Source organism: Thamnophis elegans, chromosome 15, assembly GCF_009769535.1.
Source record: "Thamnophis elegans isolate rThaEle1 chromosome 15, rThaEle1.pri, whole genome shotgun sequence".
In the NCBI taxonomy this organism is placed as follows: domain Eukaryota; kingdom Metazoa; phylum Chordata; class Lepidosauria; order Squamata; family Colubridae; genus Thamnophis; species Thamnophis elegans.
In genome coordinates this window covers 20553871-20573605 of record NC_045555.1, presented here as the reverse complement: position 1 = coordinate 20573605, position 19735 = coordinate 20553871, and the positions used below count along the sequence as shown (strand labels likewise).

Below are 19735 nucleotides of genomic sequence, written 5' to 3'. Positions count from 1 at the left end.
GAAGGGGGGAAACCTGACTTCGAGAATGTAGTAGCAGCATTTCACATAATAGCAAGTGGGGTTTGTTATATATATTTGAATTTACTTTCCATAAAAAAAAACAGATGATTAATATCAACCTTTTTCTGCTTGCTACTTATCTGTTATGGCTGCATCTCACCTATCTAAGCTTCATGAGATGTGCCTGACACTAGCCACCGGGTGTGGGGAGGAAAAAATTCCTTTCAGTTGCTTGCACGGGAAAATAACTTACATTCAATCTATGGAAGGGAGTGTAGGATGGCATAGATTTGAAGGTCTAGTCCAGGGGTGTGAAACTCAATTTCATTGAGGGCCACATCAGGGTTGTGTTTGACCTCAGGGGACTGGGGTGGGCATGGCCAGCTTGAGGTCACTCATGTTAGGGGCACCTGTGGTGACACAAGCAATGAGATCCCAAGCAGGGGTGAGCTTCAACATTTTAGCAAGGGGTACTCTGCCCGGTTGCTGGGTGGCTCTGGCCATGGTGGATGTGGCCTAGTCGGCTTCCTACACCACAGCAAGGGGGCATTTTTGCTCTCCTTGGGCTCCGGAGGCTTTCCTCAAACCTCTGGAAGGGCGAAAACAGCCTCCCCAGGCTCTGGAGGTCTGTTTCTAGCCTTCCTGAACTTTGAGTGGGCCCATTTTTCCCCTTCCTGAGTCTTTGTGTGTGTACTGCACTTACCTGCATCCAAAACGGGCTGCATGGAGACTCCTGGGAGGGGAGGGGTGGGCGGGGCCAGCCAGGAGTAGGATTTAGAAGTTCTCCAAACTGCACAGAATCTTAGCTAGAGGTTCTCCCGAACCCCTGCGAACCCCCAGCAGTTCTCCCAAGCTCCACTTTCACTGGCAGAGGCACTGCGGGCAAGTCCTTCACTGTTTCCAAGGACTGGCCCGTGGGCCAGATCTAAACACTCCAGGGATCCAGCCCACGGGCCTTGAGTTTGACACCCATGGTCTAGTCTAATGAAGGGAAGGACTAAGAGGGATGTGATAGGGTTCCAATATTTGAGGGGCTGTCATAGAGAAAAATAGGTCAATTTATTCTCCAAAGCCCCTGACACCAGGACAAGAAGTAACATATGGAAACTTGTCAAAGAGAGAGGTCCAGCCTAGAATTAATGAGAAATTTCCTGGCAGTGAGAACAATTAATCAGTGAAATAGCCTACCTTCAGAAACTGTGGATGCTCCTCACTGCAGGTTTTTAAGAAGAGACTAGACAGCCACTTGTCTCAAATGGAATAGGGCCATGATGGCGAACCTAAGGCACATGTGCCGGAAGTGGCACACACAGCCCATTGCTCTTCCGCCCCTGGTCTTCATGTGTATGGGAGCGCCGGAAACTGGAAGAGCAGCTCCTTGGCATGCATGCATACGCCAGGAAGCTGAGCTTCCGGTTTCTGGCATGTGCATGCGTGCTGACCAGCTGGTCTTCGTGTGCACATGTGTCCAGAAACTAGAAGACCAGGTGACCGGCACACATCAGAAACTGGAACCTCAGCTTCCTGGTGTGTGCATGTGCACTGGGGAACTGCTCTTCCACTTTTCTGCGCTCCCACATGTGCACACTGGGGAGTTGCTCTTCTGGTTTAAGGTGCGCCAACACTGGCATAGGGTCTTCTGCTTGAATAGGGGGCTGGACTAGAAGACCTCCAAGGTCTCTGTTATCCCAAGCTCTGTTATTCTGTATCAGTTTATTTGCAAGTTTGCCCTAGAATGCTGGTGTAGGAATGCTAATGCTGCATCAGATTAGGCCTCTGCATGGAGAAACTAGTCATGCTTGTTTTCATGGCCAAGGGGGCAGGGTATGGGACCGGGAGCTGAGCCAAGTTTACTTGGAAGCCACCTTGACCATATGAAGCCGAGAGCAGCCATCCTCCTGCCCCTTCCAATCACCTCCCGGGTTCCTCTAATAAAGTTCTTATAAGGCTGCAAAGTAAATAGTAAACTGATAACCTCGGCAGCTTTTCATAATCATTCTAAATGCCCCCCACTGGCAGAATGACAAATGAACTGCTAAACAGAAGAGAATATTGGACAGAAAATCAATTTGGCAAGCAAAAGGCAAGGGGGAGAGGGGAGAAATTACTTCAGGCAGCTCTGTCGGTATTCTCAGTTTTCCATCTTCTTCTACACTTCTTCCCAATTACATACCCTGACACACACAAACACACACAGAGACCAGGGTTGTTGTTTTTTCTTTGCATACTGATACACTGAGATTTCCGTTCTCTTTGAAGTGTTGCATAGCTAATATCTGCTTTCGAAAACAACTTTAACCTGCCAGAGTTTAAGACATGATCTTCAGGCTTGTGAGCTTTTGCTGGAAGGAAAAATAAATGATGGGAAAGGGCCTGATCATGTTTTTAAGGTTAGAATATCAACCGCATCATAAGAGTGGTTCTTGCATTTGAAAGCTCTTTCTTTCTCAAGACCTGCCACTCAGAGGTGATATTCAGCTGGTTCAGACCAGTTCGGGTGAACCGGTGGCTCTGATGATCAGTTGGTCCCGCCCATCCAACCCCGCCCTATCTCCTGCTTTCTAGCTCATCTCAACCTTGGGGCACAGCTGATTTCTCCGCCCCCCCACTGTTCTACTTATCGTTGCTGACTTGGAAGGTAAACAGCTGAGCTTCTAAATGCTCCATTTTCAGCACTCATCGAACTGATTGTTAAACCGGCAGCATCCCACCACTGCTGCCACTCCTAAGCTGTGTAGTCGCAGTTCTATAAAAGGGCTCTCAAAAATTTGTTGCCTAGAACACATACACATTAAAAACAAAACAAAACCCTTGTCAATGAATGAATGAGAGCAAGAGAGGAATGAAGCAAATTGTAAAATGAAGCCATTCTGTAATCTTAACTATCTACTCCATGAATATATGATAGCTTCTGAAGGTTACTCTGTTTTAACTCTGCAATTATGGCGTGGTCAACAATTTCTAGAGAGAGAGAAAGAGACGGAGATTCTAGTGAGACATCCCAGAGCTGTTCTTTTTTTCAGTATGAGCCACGGTGGCACAGTGTTAGAGGGCAGTAATGCAGGCCACTTCTGCTGATCACTGACTGCTCTCAATTTTGAATCTCAACAGGCTCAAGGTTGACTCAGCCTTCCATCCTTCCGAAGTGGGAAAAATGAGGACCCAGATTGTTGGGGGGCCATAGGCTGACTCTGTAAACCGCTCAGAGAGGGCTGTAAAGCAGTATATAAGTCTAAGTGCTATTATATGAATTATGAAATGGATAACTTGGTTAATGATCATTATAGACTTTGACCATCCTGCATTTTCTTTATAGCTTCTAAGGACATAGAATCTTTTTAAGAAATAAAAAGACTGCCCAGTTTGCAGATTGGCAGAACAACCTAAATATACCAAGTTATTTTTGGCAAAATTAAATTATGGTTGAGGGAACAGGAAGAAAGAGAGGAATTTGCCAGAGTTCAACTGAAGGAAGAAAAGATTGTAATTATCTGCTCTGAACAATTGTATGCTGAACAGTAAAAGGTGAAAAAAAATATCCTGAAGATCTGCTATTGCAATGAGTATATCTTGAAAATCACTGATTGTCTAATCTCAGCAATTCAGTGACTGCTTCCAGTTGAGAAAATAGAGACCAGAGAAGGAATGCAAGGAGACCAGATTCCACAAATTAGTTAATTAATAGAAGAGTGACACAACTTTACCAATTGAATTCCGCATAGAAATTTCATAGGCAGTCCTGGAATTTTTCTTCTAAGAGGCTGAACATAGCTAAAATGAAAACCTGAGAAGACAACTTGAAGAAATGTGAATCTTTTTTATTGATGTTGCCCTAAGAAGCTAAAAGGGAAGGGAAGCCTCTGGGGGGCAAAAAAATGGCAATATATAAAGCCCAAAAATCAGCTGGCCAGCATGCGCACTGGAGCAGACAGGGCAACGCCTCATGTGCCCTCAGAAATTGCTCCGTGTGCCACCTGTAGCACGTGTGCCATAGATTCGCCATCACGGGTATAATGTCTCCGGCTTGAATATGTTCTAGGCTTTGCCAAAAAGCACGACACAGAGTCCTGATTCCAACAAAACCCCTTTTATTAAACGAATGTGAATTCCTCTCATTCACATTCAGCAAGGCCTGACAAACAGTCTTTTAAAGGAATATTTATGACTACAGACCTTATCTATCTTGGAAAGCTGTCACGTAAATATTTTCCAAATGAGGTGTTGTGCAAGGAAAGACTTGGCACAGAGACTCTGAAAGTCACAGACAGATCTTCACACTCCTGAAACGAATCTAACAACCAAACAAACAGATTATTTCCTGTAAAAGCCCACTCCCTTTTCGCTCCTCTTTTATTTCCTATGGGAGGGACCAGTCACCTTCCATCTGGGACTTTACTCCCAAGTCGACCCTGATTTCTGAGTTGTTCTTTTCTTCTGGCAGCTCTGCACATGCTCACACTGGGAACAAGCTCTAGCTGTTCCTCTGCCTCACTGCTGTCTAGCCCCATAGGCACCTGATCACTGCCAGACAGCCTCGGCCCGTTTCTGCCTCTGACGCAGAGCCCTCGTCCGAGCCTTTCCCAGACTCCAGGACTGGCCCATGTTCCTCCTCAACCTCCTCACTGTCCAACTCTGCTGCCAATTCCACTGGCCACTGGCGGGCCACAACAGAGTAGGACTCTGGACTAGAATTACTCCAACCCTATTTTTTGATCTTCTATGTTCTAAACCTTTAACAATGGCATAAACAATTATCACTCTTAAATGACAGATGCTCAGGGCATAATATGATTTCTCACTTCTAGCCTCAGTTGTTTTTATTTCTTTTCAAGGAAGGGGGTGCAATTTTCCCTACCCCAGTTTCTACCTGTGAGTGTGCCTTCCTTGCAGCATGGGTTGAGTACATAGCTGTCTTATCACACACAATTGCTTCTCGGCAGTTTTAACAATGCATAGTTTTGCCAGGTCTGATTCCATGATCCAATCCGAGCTTCCAATTCTTTGAATTTGCCTAAATGGTTGTATCTATCCTTTTCCCTTACCATTTTCCTTTCAGTGCCAGATATTCTCCTAATGCAGGAATCCACTGTTTCTCAACCTTAGCAGCTTGAAGATGGGTGGATTTCAATTTCCTTTGCTGGCTGAGGAATTCTGGGAGTTGAAGTCACCCATCTTCAGGTTGCCAGGATTGATTGAGATACAGTGAAGTAATGGATTAGAGAGTGTTTGGACAGATTAGAAGGAAAATCCATCATCTGCTTTTTCTAGTCTGTACTCTTCATGTTTCATGCCCAGCCTAGATAGATTCCTTTGATATAGATATTGAAAAATATAGTAGATGATTGGATATCAAATATTTGAGAGAGAGGCAAGGATGTTTATTTATTTATTTAGTTTGTCAAACATGTAAAAGATAACAGGTATAAGTATAAACATGGGATGAACAGAGGAAATGGGTACGAATAAATGGGGACAATAGGACAGGAACAGTAGGCATGCTGATGCACTTATGCACACCCCCTTACAGCCCCCTTAGGAAAGAGGTTAGTTCCATGCTAGACAGTTTAAGGTTAAAGTTATGGAGGTTTGAGGATGTAACAACAGTCTCGGGTAGAGCATTCCAGGCATTTTTCTGCAATCGAATTTGGAGAGGTTTACCCTGCATTTGTATCAGTTGCCCGTGTATTATTGCAATTGAAGCTGAAGTAGTCATTGATGGGTAGGACATTGTAGCAGACAATTTTGTATACTATGCTTAAGTTAGACCTTAGTCAGTGTAATTCTAAGTTGTCTAGGTTATATTCATAAGATATGGGAGGGGGGAACTCAAGATTGCAAAAAAATAATAATCCCACAGAGCGTTGATTGGACCATTGATATTGCCATCTTGATCTTTTTACCATACCCCATAGACCTCTGGGAGGGGAGACTTGTGAAAATAATAATTTATTTTGTAAGTTTGAAGCTAAGAAGAAGAGCTGCAGATTTAACCTTTATTTTTCTCCTGTTGGCATTTCCTTCATTCCTCTATTTCACCAATGATTCCAATTTCTACAAACATATTACTATAAATATACAGAACTTGGCAATAATTCCAATTTTTTATGTTATATCTAAAAGAAAGTAGCCTAAAGGAGGAAAGGAGAAGATTGAGATCTGCTCACATTGGAAAATACATTGGTGTTACAATAAGGTAAATATAATTACTGATCAAGAGAAGTTTGACTCTTGGTGACCACATGATCTGTTCCATGAAGTTTACAACATGGATGTGGTTTGCTTCTGCCTTCTGTGTTGGGTTTTCATCTTTTCTGAGTAGCTTGCTAACCTTGGATTATTTGGTGGTTTCTCATCCAAATATCATCAGGTACAAATCTGTGGGTTGTTTTTTTTTCCCCATCAACTAGTATCAGCTATTCCACTGCCAACTAGATTACTGAATATTTATTTACCTTTCAGTACCAATTCTCTGTACCATACCAGTTCAATTCCAAACAGTTTCTCTCATCCACGTAAACATGAATTCTCCTGACTTATACCATGTTTTCCCCAAAATAAGACAAGGTCTTATCTTAATTTTTGCTGCAAAAGATGCATTAGATTAGATCTTTTTTTTTGGGGGGGGGGGAAATACGGTACTAAATGCATCCATCTGGCTGACAATCTTAGCTGGAGGTTATTTTGAGGGTAGGGCTTATATTACAAGCATCCTGAAAAATCATGCTAAGACTTATTTTCCGGTTAGATCTTATTTTGGGGGAAATGGTATATTCTGAATAATTGAGGGAAACTATGCTGTAACTTTCTGATTCAGATGATGGGTTTTTTTTTGTTTTTTTTAGTATTGAGTCAACCTGGTCACAAGGGAGGGATAAAATGGTTAAACTCAATGCCATTGCAACGTTTAGAAAAGTGAAAATGTTGGATTATAATTATAATATGCAAGAGCAACATTCTGATAATTTTGCATGAACAATTTTCTTGGCCATATTCCATTTTCAGTTTTGGCGCTGAAAATCAGGTGGCACTTTTTCCAACTAACAAATGTTGTTAAAATGCATAATCTAGAGATGTAGTGGCATGACTGGACAGATGTTAGATTTAAACTGGAGTGATGTGGGTGGGAGAAAAGGGAAGGCAGAAGACAAGATGATTGTGAGATGGTAGATTAGAGGTGACACAGATTAAAATTACTTTATCAATCGTAATATGTTAAAAATCCATGGGATTATTGGGACCTTCTGAGATAGCCTGAATACTTTTAATGTATGGGAATTCAGCAATCTCCCACTCAACTGTGCTGGAGTATTTCCTTTTTTCTGTGATTGCTACTTTGAGATATATAATAGAGTTCCTTAGCAGATTGAAATGTTCTTTATCTTGGAACTGATACTCAGTAGAATTTAAGTAACAATACTTACGATGATTGAAAATGTTTTTTTTTTTTTTAAATCATGTAAAATATAAAAGATAGCCGATAACCCGATGTTGCCCGGGTATTTATAGATATCGAAGCGGTTGTCTGATAGGGAGCCATTGAGATTGGCCTTTCTTCCCCCTACTCCTATGCCCATCATCCCTGCCCTTCCCCTTTCCCCTCCCATGTGCTCCTCTTTCCCGTTCTGTTTACATCCTGGCACTTTACCCCAAATCCATCAGGCGCTTCCCATTGGTCCACAGGAGGGACAACGTCATGGCTGGATTTCCAGAGGAAGCTGCGAAGGAACTGACATAACAAACAATTGCCGCTCTAGCACGCCACACTCGTTCTTCTCAATGGCCCATGCTCTCCCTTCTCCATCCCATGACATCACAAACAATTGCCTCTCTAGAATGCCACACTCGCTTTCCTTTACAGCCCAACCATTCCAGAGTTATGCTGGAACACACACATACCAGGGTTATCTTACCCTCCCCCCCCCCATTTTTCTTTTCAGAGGGTAAGTCAACTGAGTACCAAGTTTGATTGAAATTGCTTGAGGCATTCCAGAGTTATACTGGAATGAACGAACATACATACATACATACATACATACATACATACATACATACATACATACATACATCTTTAATAAATAATAAATATAATAGATTTCTGACTGTTCATAGGGTATATGAAGCATAAAAGAGTATGGCAATTCTTCTGCTATGCTTACTATAAAGTTGTTTCCAAAGCAAGATTAATACTGGTTGCTTTCTGACAGTATTCAGGCAGTATTTTGTAGATCCCAGGGTTGCACGTTTACCAATATATTTCAGTATACATGTTATATGTTTTGACACTCAACAAAGTTTGATACAACTCAATATCCCAGTATAAAGAACTGCACAATACATTCTGTATATTCAAATTTTGATGCTAAAGCAAGAGAGAGAGGTTGGTTGGGTTGCCACCATGTGAATCATATGGTGACAGTCAGTTCTCCTTTGAGTTGCCCTCAGCTTCTGGTAGATATATTCCTAAAGAATTTTTCTTCAACAGTATAGAAGTACTGCTTCTGTCTTCTCTCAGGATTCTTAAAAAGTGCTTTTCAGTCTAATATATAGTTCTAAAATTTCTTAGTGGTCTCCCATCTTCTTAAAGACACAGGGCTTCTTTCTACAGTCAGGTAGAAATGATGAGAACGTGGAACCAGAAAATAGAATTTTCCTATTGTTATCCATTGGTGGGTTTCTACCGGTTTGGAATTGAACAGAGGGCTTCCGATGGTTTGGCTGTCTGGGTCGCTGGAACTGGCAGTGACCCAGACTTGCCATGCCCCCCGAACCGGTTCTCCTATGGCACCACCATCTTTTTTTTTGGTTGTGTGCATGCACAGAACAATTTTAATCACACTGTGCATGCGCACGCAGCATGCATCAAGCTCACACAAGCGAACCAGCAGTAGTGCCTGCCGGAACCCACCCCTGTTGTTATCCTCTCAAATTCATTCTATTGCAGTAAGGATCTGACCCAATTTGTTTGAAATTAACCCCAGGACAACTTTCATTGGGCACGACTTGTCCTAACTCATTCACACAAATGTTAGGGACTGACTGGGCCTAAGCAATGCTGTTTTCCATTTAAAATTCTCTGCAGGTTTTTTTTTTTTTTTTCATACCTGGAAAAAATATCTCAAAGTCGGAAAGATAAAAGGCCTCTGAAGTGACGTTTGAATGTTCAGATTAGGAGTTTTCTCTTGGAAGCTCACCTAAACAGGTTTAAGTGGAACAGTCAAATCTTTCCCAGCTTTCTTCTTTTGAGTTTTGTCGGTTTAAAAATATAAGCTTCCAAAAATAGGGTTTGTCCACATCCACATCAATCGTAGCCATAGATTGTTAACGCCAGAAATGCCGTGATGATGTTTCAATATTAGAAAGTCTTAAATAACTTCCTTTTAGTCTTGAAATGCCAAACTTGTATAAATCAAAGTTTTCTTCCCTTTTGAATGCATGAGATAATTTCCTGTCTTTGATATTGGAAGCAGGGAAAGCCATAGCTTATAAACACACATGCTCTTCTAAGAGATGTAAGAGGCATGCATTTTCTTCCGCTGGCTGCTGACGTCATCTAAGGAAACATTTTGGAAAGATAAAAGTCTAGGCTCTCAAATATTTTAACCCATATAAGAGGATTCTTACTTCATCAGTTTTTCATGCTTGTGGAGGTAGAAGGCCTTGAGGAACCTATAGAAAATAGCTGAAACAAAGGTATTATTTGTAGTGCAAACAAAACAAAATGTCTAAGTCAGGGGTCAGCAATCTTAAACACGCAAAGAGCCACAAAAGTCCTAACCGGAAGCCCTCTGTTCAATTCTGGAGCTGACTGGAAGTCCGGTCCATATAGTCTCCTCCTAGCACAGCATCCTTTTTCCTCTACCTGTCCTAACCAAAAGCCCTATCAATAGTGGAGCTGACCGGCGACAGGGAACTGCAGCAGAGGGATGAAAGAGCCACATGTGGCTCCAGAGCCAACCCCTGGTCTAAGAGAATATTATCTGGAGTATAAGGGTTTCACAGCAGAACATTAAGCTTAATATAGTAGAGCAAGGCCCATTGAACAATGGAAATGCCTAAGAATGAATTAAGATATGGGCTACAGAGCAACTAGAACTCAACTAATATGTGCAGAATAACTCATATGAGGAATGATTAAGGGAACTAGTCTAATGAAGAAAAGAATTAGGGATGATATGACAACTGTCTTTCTTTATATAAGAGGCTGCCACAGAGGGGAGTGGGTTGACTTATTCTCCAAAACTCATGGGTAGGACCACAAGCAAAGAGTAAAAGCTTGTTAAAGAGAGATCCAACCTGGAACTAAGGAGAAATTTCCAGACAGAGAGAATAATTGATCAATGGAATAGTTTGCTTCCTGGAGTTCTGTGTGCCATTTGTCCAGAATGGAATTGTTGTGGCCCGCCAGTGGCCAGCAGAGCTGATGGCAGACTCAGATAGTGAGGAGGTTGGGGAGGAATATGGGCCAGTCCTGGAGTCTGGGGAAGGCTCTGATGAGGGCTCTGTATCAGAGGCAGAGATAGGACAAGAGCCATCCAACAGTTATCAGCTGCCTTTGGAGTCAGAGATCAGTGAGGCAGAAGAACAGCTGGAGCCTGTTCCAGATGTATGCATGGGCGGAGCTGCCCAGAGAAGGGAACAGTTAAGGAACAAGGATCAACTTGGAAATGAAGGCACAGGTAGACGGTGAGTGGCCCCTCCCATAGGGAATAAAGAGGAGCGAAAGGGGAGGGGAGGTTGCAGGAGACAATTAGTTCGCTTAATTAGCTGTGAAGATTTGTTCATGACTCTCAGAGACTCCTTGCCAAGTATTTTCTTGTACAGCTTTGCGTTTGGAAGGCCTGGCAGCTCTCCAAGCCTGATAAGGTCTGTTTTTGTAAATTCACTCTTGAAAGATTGTTTGCAGGGACTTTGTTGGATGTGAATGAGAGGAATTCACATTAGCTTAATAAAAAGGGGTTTTGTCAGGACAAGGAGTCTGCTTCGTGATTTTGTGAAACATAGGTAAGAACAGGAATAAGATTTTCTATCATGGGCAGGAAGTTGGATTAGAAGGTCTCCAAGGTCCCTTCCAACCCTATGATTCTATTCTATTCTATTCTAATTTCCATGGGAAGCCTAACTGGCAAAAACACCCACCTAATTTTGTATTCCATTTTTTTAAAGGGGAAGAATAAAGTCAAAAGTTACAATACATTCCTAGTAGTTTCTAAGCAAAATTTATCAAGCTGTGGTAAATGTGCATATAGTGATGCTCAACTTGTAAACAAAATGGAGTATCTGAAACTGAAAATATATTTATTAGCTTTTGCCCGATTTTATTAGTAGCCTTCTTGACTGTTCTTTTAATATTTAAATTGTTGGTTTTATGATTTTGCATTGTTTGTACTGCTTTTGTTCTTTATTATATTAGAATTATAATGAGTGTTTTTCAAGCTACGCATTTAATTTTTAATGAAAAGAAATGCAATATGTTCTAAACAAAATACTTCAAAGTAAAAAGAAAATAGGAATATTAAAACTAGTATTAAATATAATAACTAATATTTAAAAAGTATATTTAAATAGACACCAACAAGGAGTAATTAAAGGAAACTTAAAATAGCAACTGTGTTGATCTGAAGTAATGGGGGTTACAAAACAGAAGCCATCACAAAAGATTTTTCATCAAAAAGATATAATATTTATATATGTCCGAAGTGGAGAATTGGGGAATATAGAATACAGAATAACAGAGTTGAAAAGGACCCTGGAGATCTTCTAGTCCAGACCCCTGCTCAAGCAGGAAGCCCTATACCATTTCAGACAACTGATTGTCCAGTTTCTTCTTAAAATCTTCCAGTGTTAGAGCATTCACAACTTCTGGAGGCAAGTTATTCCATTGATTAATGGTTCTAACTGTCAGGAAATTTCCCCTCAGTTCTAGGTTGCCTCCCTCCTTGATTAGTTTCTACCCATTGCTTCTTGTCCTATCCTCAGGTGCTTTGGAGAATAGCTTGACCCCCTCTTCTTTGTGGCAGCCCCACACAGAGAGGGGACTGAATAATTACCATCTGTCTTCCATCTCCACTTATAACAGGCTATGATTATGGCAGAAAAATTCTGAATGCTATTTTCACTAATGGCGGATCCTAGAAGGAAAATCTCATGGCTGTAGGAGTATTTAAAGGTTTTGGAATGTGAGTTTCTAGCAGGGGTTCGGCCCTGTTCGGGCGAAATGGCAGGGATGATTAGCATCAGTTCGCCAAACCAGTAGCAAAAATCCCTGGTGGCCACACCCACCTGGTTGACCTGTCAGCCTACCTCTTTCAACTTCTCGACCCACCCACCCAATCTGAACGTTTCTCCCTCCATTCACAGCAAAGCTGCTGCAGCCTGTCCCTTTAAGATAGTCCCTGGGAGGGAGGGGGCTGGGGGGGACCATAAAGGGAGCTTTGCTGTGAACGGAGGGAGAAACGTTCGGATTGCCTCTGCCACAGAATTCAACGTTAAACGCAGCAGAGACAATCCGAACATTTTTCCCTCCGTTCACAGCAAAACTGCTGCTTCCTTTATGGTCCCCCCCAGCCCCCTCCCTCCCCAATATCTTAAAGGGACAGGCTGCAGCAGCTCCGCTGTGAATGGAGGGAGAAACGTTCAGATTGGATGGGTGGGTCGAGAAGATGAAAGAGGTGGCATTGACAGTTCATAGCAGAGCTGCTGCAGTCTGTTCCTTTAAGGTAGACCCAGAGAGGGAGGGGGCCAGGGAGACCATAAAGGGAGCAGCAGCTCCGCTGTGAATGGACTCATGCACACATTTTTCCTACCGGGTTCTGTGGGCGTGGCTTGATGGTGGGGGCATGTGATTGAGTAGGCGTGGCCAAGAGTGACATCGAGTTGACCACACCCACTCAGTCACAGGACCCCACCACCAAGCCACGCCCACAGAAGTAGTAAAAAAAATTGAATTTCACCACTTGTTTCCAGTGTTAGTTCTGGAAGTGAACTTCCTTGCCATCCACTAGCCACAGTGGTCCATTCCACAATTGGTGAGAAGAAGGTTTGTCCTTTGGCTCTCATCCACGAGAACCAAAAAAGGGGGGGAACATCTCAAGGTATGACCCACTGGTGTTGCAGTCAGTGTTGGAGCAAATGGATGCTAAATAATGCTTTTAGCTGAGTAAGATTTTGGTTATATATTAAACCTGTTAATCAATGGGAGAAGTTTTAAAAATATGGTGTGTTTCTCCTAAGACTCTAAGATCAATTTTGTTCAACAAAATATTCTTATCTGTCACAGAATGTTTAAACGGGATTGCTTTTTTATTTTTTGTTTTAAATTAAGGGTCTTGGTGGCACAGTGGTTAGAGTGCAGTACTGCAGGCTACTTCTGCTGACTGCCGGCTGCTGCAATTTGGCAGTTCAAATCCCACCAGACTCAAGGTTGACTCAGCCTTCCATCCTTCTGAGGTGGTTAAAATGAAGACCCAGATTATTGGGGGGAATAGGCTGACTCTGTAAAACCACTTAGGGAGGGCTGTAAAGCACTGTGAAGCAGTACATAAGTCTAAGTGCTATTGCTATTGCTGCTACTGCTTGCCAATGTCAGGATATTGCAAGTGCATTGCACTATTCATTTAGCCACTTCCTTATTTCATGACTTTCGCACTTACAGTGGTGATGAAAAAGGAACATTGCAAGCAATCCTCACATTCATGACCTCTGCTGGTCTGAAGCAAAGGAGAGCTGGCGTAAAGTTGTAAGCACCATTGTGTTTTCACTTAATAACCTCTTCACTTAGGGACTCAACTTACCAATCTCAATGAGTTGAGACTGTTTTGGGACTTAGGGGCTAAGTTGCTTCAATAAGCAAGACCTGCATGGATGAGAGAACAGTTACCATGCAATGCAGTCTTTTTAAAATTAATATCCCATCCTGGACTGCTTTCACAAAATTGGATTAGAAAGATCATTGTGGTTTAAAGATTGCAAATGTAATTAAATTACATACTGAAATGTTGGACTATGTTTGAGATTTTTAAAAAATGGCTATGTTATGGCATGTGGGTTTGCAAAGAAGGAGGACTATTCAAGTGTTAGAAATATAAGATTTACTTACAGTGATGGCTAGAGATATGTAATAATTTCTTTTTATAAATTGGCACTGTAGCTACACCGTGGAAACAATGATTAATATTATTTTGTGTAGGCAAGACTCAATGACTTATTACAAAAGTCAAATATATATAGAATACTGTTTGGGGGATTTACATTTTTCTTTCTTTTTTCACAACAAAAATGTAAAAAATAATGCAATGCAAATTTTCTTTACTACAGTTAGTCGTTGACTTACAAGCATAAGGGAATCTGTCTTTTATGGTTGTTAAGTTATGATGGTCATAAAGTGACTGACCCAATTTTAGGACCTTTCTTGCAGCAGTCCTTAAGCAAACGTGATGGTTGCAAAGCAAATGTGAAGTTGTAAAGTGAACACATTGTTTGCTAGGGTTTGCCAAAACCGGGAATAAATGCTCGTTTACTTCCAGTTTTTGACCATGACCATGATCACATGACCATGGACACTTCAAATGATTGCAATTGTGGGCCAGTTGCCAAGCGCCCAACCTGCAGTCACGTGACCACGGGCAGGAGCTGGCTGTCAGAACTTTGGAACTAGGTTTTAAGTACTTTTGAGAAGGCCCATCATAACTTTGAATGGTTGCTAAGCAACGAGCTTTAAGTCAGGAAGTACCTATATTATTAAATGGTATTGTGACAAGAACCAAATCTATGAGGGATGTGGTTTTGCTGCTTTCTTCAATGTTCCTGTCCTGTCTATGCCCTAACCAGGATGAAGGCTTTGCAAGGCTTCCGGAATGCTGAAATAAGTATTTATAGAAGAGGTGGTATTCAGCCGGTTTAGACCGGTTCACCCGAACCGGTAGTGAAAATCATGGGTGGGCCTGCCCACCCACCCTGGCTCTACACCATCCTATTTAGGCACATTTTTGAGAACAGGCACATGCACGTAAGGCCCGGGCATGAGCAAAGAGCATACACGGAAGATCAGGCGCACACACGACAAACCGGTGGTAACAAAATGTGAAATCCACTACTGATTTATAGGCATGGGAACATGAGGCCTGTTTCAAATCTGGAGTCTAATCCCCCCTAATAATATTATGACTAGACATTTTTGGGAGCATCTACTCCAGCTGCTTTGGAGTCAACTTTACCTGCAGTTAATCCTGGGTCTGTTGACTTTCCTCTGGCTCATAAGATAGCAGGAAAGAACCAGCCACATGGAATCCTTTCAAGCAGGACAAAAATGATCTTGAGAATCTATTTTCAATTCGGCACAAGGTGTTCTTATTCTTAATTCTACACTAAATGATATTTTTTTTGAAAAATATATGTCAAGGAGCTGTACATTGTCTCTCTTTATTCCGCATCAAACTTCAGAAGTTGATCAGAATAATCAGGTCTATTTTTGATGTATGTATGTGTGCATGTCTCACATGTGAAGATTGGGAAAATATAAACCCAAGCATATGGCATTATTTAAAAGAATTTGAAGTGGAAGTGCGTTTCTAAATTGAAATTGTCAGCCCTGTAATTAAATAGGAGCACAGAGACTCTTAGAAGCTGGAAAATTATTCATTCAAGTCACTGGTATGCATTTCAGTATATTTATCCTTTTTCCAATTTTCCAATGTAAAATAACAACACAGGAAGCTTAAAGATGTAAGATGTACAAGGAAAGCAATGCTAAAGAATTTAACATTCACCTAGAGGGCTATACAGTAAATGAAATATGATACAATTCAAATGCAAGGCAGTCTATGTTACAAGTCATATGATTCCTTTTGCACTGATACCTTGTATGCTTAGAACACTTCCAGAATTTCCTCTCTCTTGCATATAATAAAAAGTATTAAGCACAAGTACGTGAGAAGAATTAAAGTGGATCAGATCAAAAGTCCATCTACTCAAGCATCCTGTTTCACATTAAGCAATCGGAGGGAATCTCACCAACACCAATAAGCAAAACCCTTATACAAAAAGAAATGCATGTTACCTTGAGTATTTTAAGTAAAATATTGGAAATGGTGTGATCACATGACTGTGGGGATATTGTGATGGTCGTAAAAGTGAAGACGGCTCATAAGTCACTTTTTCAGTGCTGTTGTAACTTTGAACAATCACTAAATGAATGGTTGTAAGTCAAGGACTATCTCAGAGGTGAAATCCAGCAGGTTTTGACAGCTTCTGGAGAACAGGTATCAGAAATTTTGAGTAGTTCAGAGAACTGGTAGTGGAAATTTTGAGTAGTTCAGAGAACCAGCAAATGCCATCTCTGGCTGACCCCAGATTGGGCGGGGGGGGGGATGAAGATTTTGCATTATCCTTATCCTGGAGTGGGTTGAAATGGAGAATTTGCAGTGTCCTTCCCCTGGAGCGGGGTAGGAATGTAGATTTTGCAGTATCACTCCCCTGGAATGGGGTGAGAATGGAGATTTTGTAGTATCCTTCCCCTGCCACACCCACCACACCACACCCACCAAGCCACGCCCATAGAACCAGTAGTAAAAAAATAGAATTTCACCACTGGACTATCTGTAATAACTCACTGCATCACCACATTCTCTGTCTTGAAGCTGAACTGTTTCCAGTCCATGAATTGAAATGATAGATATCAATATTCCCAATGTCTTTTGGATAGCTGCATGTCAACTCGTAAAGCAATCATGGTCTGCTCTTGAGTTGCCATGGGCAGGAATGGGGGAGAACTGATGGAGAAGTTCAGCAGCCACATTCAGAAGCAAAATCCATGCATACTTCCTCAAGGTCAGATCTCAGATTACCAGATTTCTTTTGAAATTTGGCTTGAGACTCATGAGTTAATTAGGGCATCTGTCTGAACCCTGACAGCATTTTTCCCCACCACAGAAACTGAAAGTAGTACACTTAAACGTTTTCTTAAGCATTAGGATATTTTTTTTAAAAAAAAAAAAAAAGCACGGATCCAATTATTTCAAGATTTCTGTCTTCTTCAGGTAAGGTGACTGTGAGCTATGTGAGCTAGGGATGCCTTGCCAAAATTGCAGATTTTTAGAATTGCAAAAATCTGGGATTATAACATATGAAATTTTTATTTTTAAACAAAAGTATAATCCAGTTTATGTTTGTTACAAAAATTTGATGACTTGTTTTACAGCTCTTAATTATGTTATTGTGTTTAGGTTGACCTGTTAACAAGACTTTCATAAACTCTAAGCTGACCTCATTATCGACTTAAAACCTGAAGTATTTTTGCTGGGGATTTTATCAGAAAATTATAGTAAAGAAATGTATATTTTATTATTCATATTATAACAACACCTACAATTGTATTTGCACAAAATTGGAAAAGTAAAGAGATCCCTACGGAGGAGAATGTGATTAGGAAAATATCAGCATGTGCAGAAATGAACAGATTGACACGGGCTATCAAAGAGAAAGAAGAAATTGATTATTATACAATTTGGGAATCTTTTTACCAGTGGTTAGAGAATAGACATAAGAATTAATAGTAAAAGAAGTTCTCTAAAGTATAGAAAATGGACCGTGTTTCCCCGAAATTACGACATGTCCTGATAATAAGACCATGCCATATTTTTCCAGTGGGCAAAAATATATGCCCTCCCCCAATAATAAGACCCCTGAACAACCCCCTCCTCCAGCCCGGCAGAGTGCCACTCACCAACCTAGCGATATCCCAAAGGCGCAAAGCCGCAGGAGCCGGGGGGTGGGGGGGCAAAGGCGCTCACATTGCTTGACGCCTTTGGGATACCACTAGGTTGGTGGGTGGCGCTGTGCCCAGCTGGAGCGGGGGGTTGCTGGGCAGCTGCTCTCATGAGCAGCCGCCCGACAATGCCCCTTTCCAGCTGGGCAGAGCACCACTCACTGATCCAGTAATATCCCAAAGGTGCTAAGCCACGTGGCGCTCTGCCCAGCTGGAAAGTGAGGTTGCGCGAGCACTTGTTCTGCCTCCAGCTCACATGCCTCCCAGGCTCACCATGCCCAACTCTCCCTGCAGGGTTGGGCCAGGCCGCCACCGCGGCCCTGCCACCACAGCCCTGCTGCCACCACCGCCGCCATCCTCTGAGCATCACCAGCTTCCAAACTCCGGAGATCTGCTGCCGAGTCTTCCGGCAGCAACTGCTCTGGGACTACGCTTTATGGTTGTGGGCTGGCTGTTGAAAGACTCTGAGAGTCTCCCCGCAGCCAGCCCCACAACCATAAAGCATAGTCCCAGAGCGGCCACTGCCAGAAGATTCGGCAGTGGATCTATGGAGTTTGGAAGCCGGTTATGCTCGAAGCAGGACAGTGGCAGCAGGGCGGCGGCAGCGCCCTGGCCCAGTCCTGCAGGGAGAGCTGGGCATGGTGAGGCTGGGAGGCACGCGAGCTGGAGGCAGAACAAGTGCTCGTGCAACCTCTCTTTCCAGCTGGGCAGAGCGCCACGTGGCTTAGCGCCTTTGGGATATTACTGAGTCGATTAGTGGCACTCTGCCCGGCTAGAAAGGGGAGTTGCCGGGTGGCTGCTCATGAGCATGGTCACCTCATGGTGGCTTTGTTGTGCTGCTGTGACAGCGCAACGCAGCCGTTTGCCCCTGAGGCTGTGCCCACCTCTTTGGGCGCCCGCTCACAAGAGAGCAGCCACATGGCAACCCCAAACCAATAAGTCCCCCCCCCAATAATAAGGCCCAAGCAAAATTTGGGGCTCAAAAGAAAATCAGACCCTGTCTTATTTTCGGGAAAACACAGTATTAATTGTTAATATAACTAATAGAGTTAAATAAATTATAATGGGATTGTTATAATGTTCGATATACTTAAGGTATTGGAAATTAAGCCAAGATGAGATTAAATAATGAATAAGATTGTATATTTTAATGTTGGCACAAAATATTTGTACCCAGACAACACACTGGTTAATGGGAAATGGATTGTTTATATAAAAATAAAATAAAATAAAAATTTAAAACGTGAAACCCCTCCCCCTTTATCTCTATCCAGCATTGTGTGTTATTTTTGACACAATCAAATTTATGTTCTGCGCATTCAAGATGAAACAACAGGCATTTCTGAGATTGTAATAGTTGTCTTTCTGCTTACAGTTAGACAGTGTGACTTCGCTGATTCAAGCAGCCAAAAACCTGATGAATGCTGTGGTGCAGACAGTGAAAATGTCCTACATTGCCTCCACAAAGATTATCCGAATTCAAAGTCCTGCTGGCCCGCGACATGCTGTGGTGATGTGGCGGATGAAGGCTCCCGAAAAGAAACCTTTGATTAAGAAAGAGAAGCCCGAAGAAACCTATGCAGCTGTCAGGAAAGGTTCGGCTAAAAAGAAGATCCACCCCATTCAAATTATGAGTGAATTCAGAGGGAGAGAAATACCCTGAAATTGTTGTTCTGTTCATTGCACAGCTTGCCTAGATGAGGAGGCCGCTGAGATCAAACCCTTATTTTTCCCCACTACTTTAATGCCATGAATGCACTAGCATTTCACATTTGTGAGTTTAACACTGTGTTACATTAAGTCACTTCATTTGTAGCTGATGAAAGATCTGCAGGTTTTTCTACTCAGTTAAGAGGCGCTTTCAAGCACATTATTTTAAACATTTAACTGTGTTTTTGTATATTGATCACTCACTGGTGTGTTTGGCATTTCACCATTTTGCCTATGACATAAAAATATTGACATATGTTGCAC

At 42.1% G+C, this 19735-nt stretch overlaps 1 protein-coding gene across 1 annotated transcript in view; it reads left to right on the top strand.

Annotated features, from left to right (window-relative positions):
• CTNNA3 (catenin alpha 3) overlaps positions 1–19424 on the top strand; it is an 878552-nt gene extending 859128 nt beyond the window's left edge. The window contains exon 17 of the mRNA XM_032232234.1: positions 19137–19424. Within this exon, the coding sequence (XP_032088125.1) occupies positions 19137–19424 (288 nt within the window). The remainder of the gene's footprint in view (positions 1–19136) is intronic.
• Positions 19425–19735: the final 311 nt, after the last annotated feature.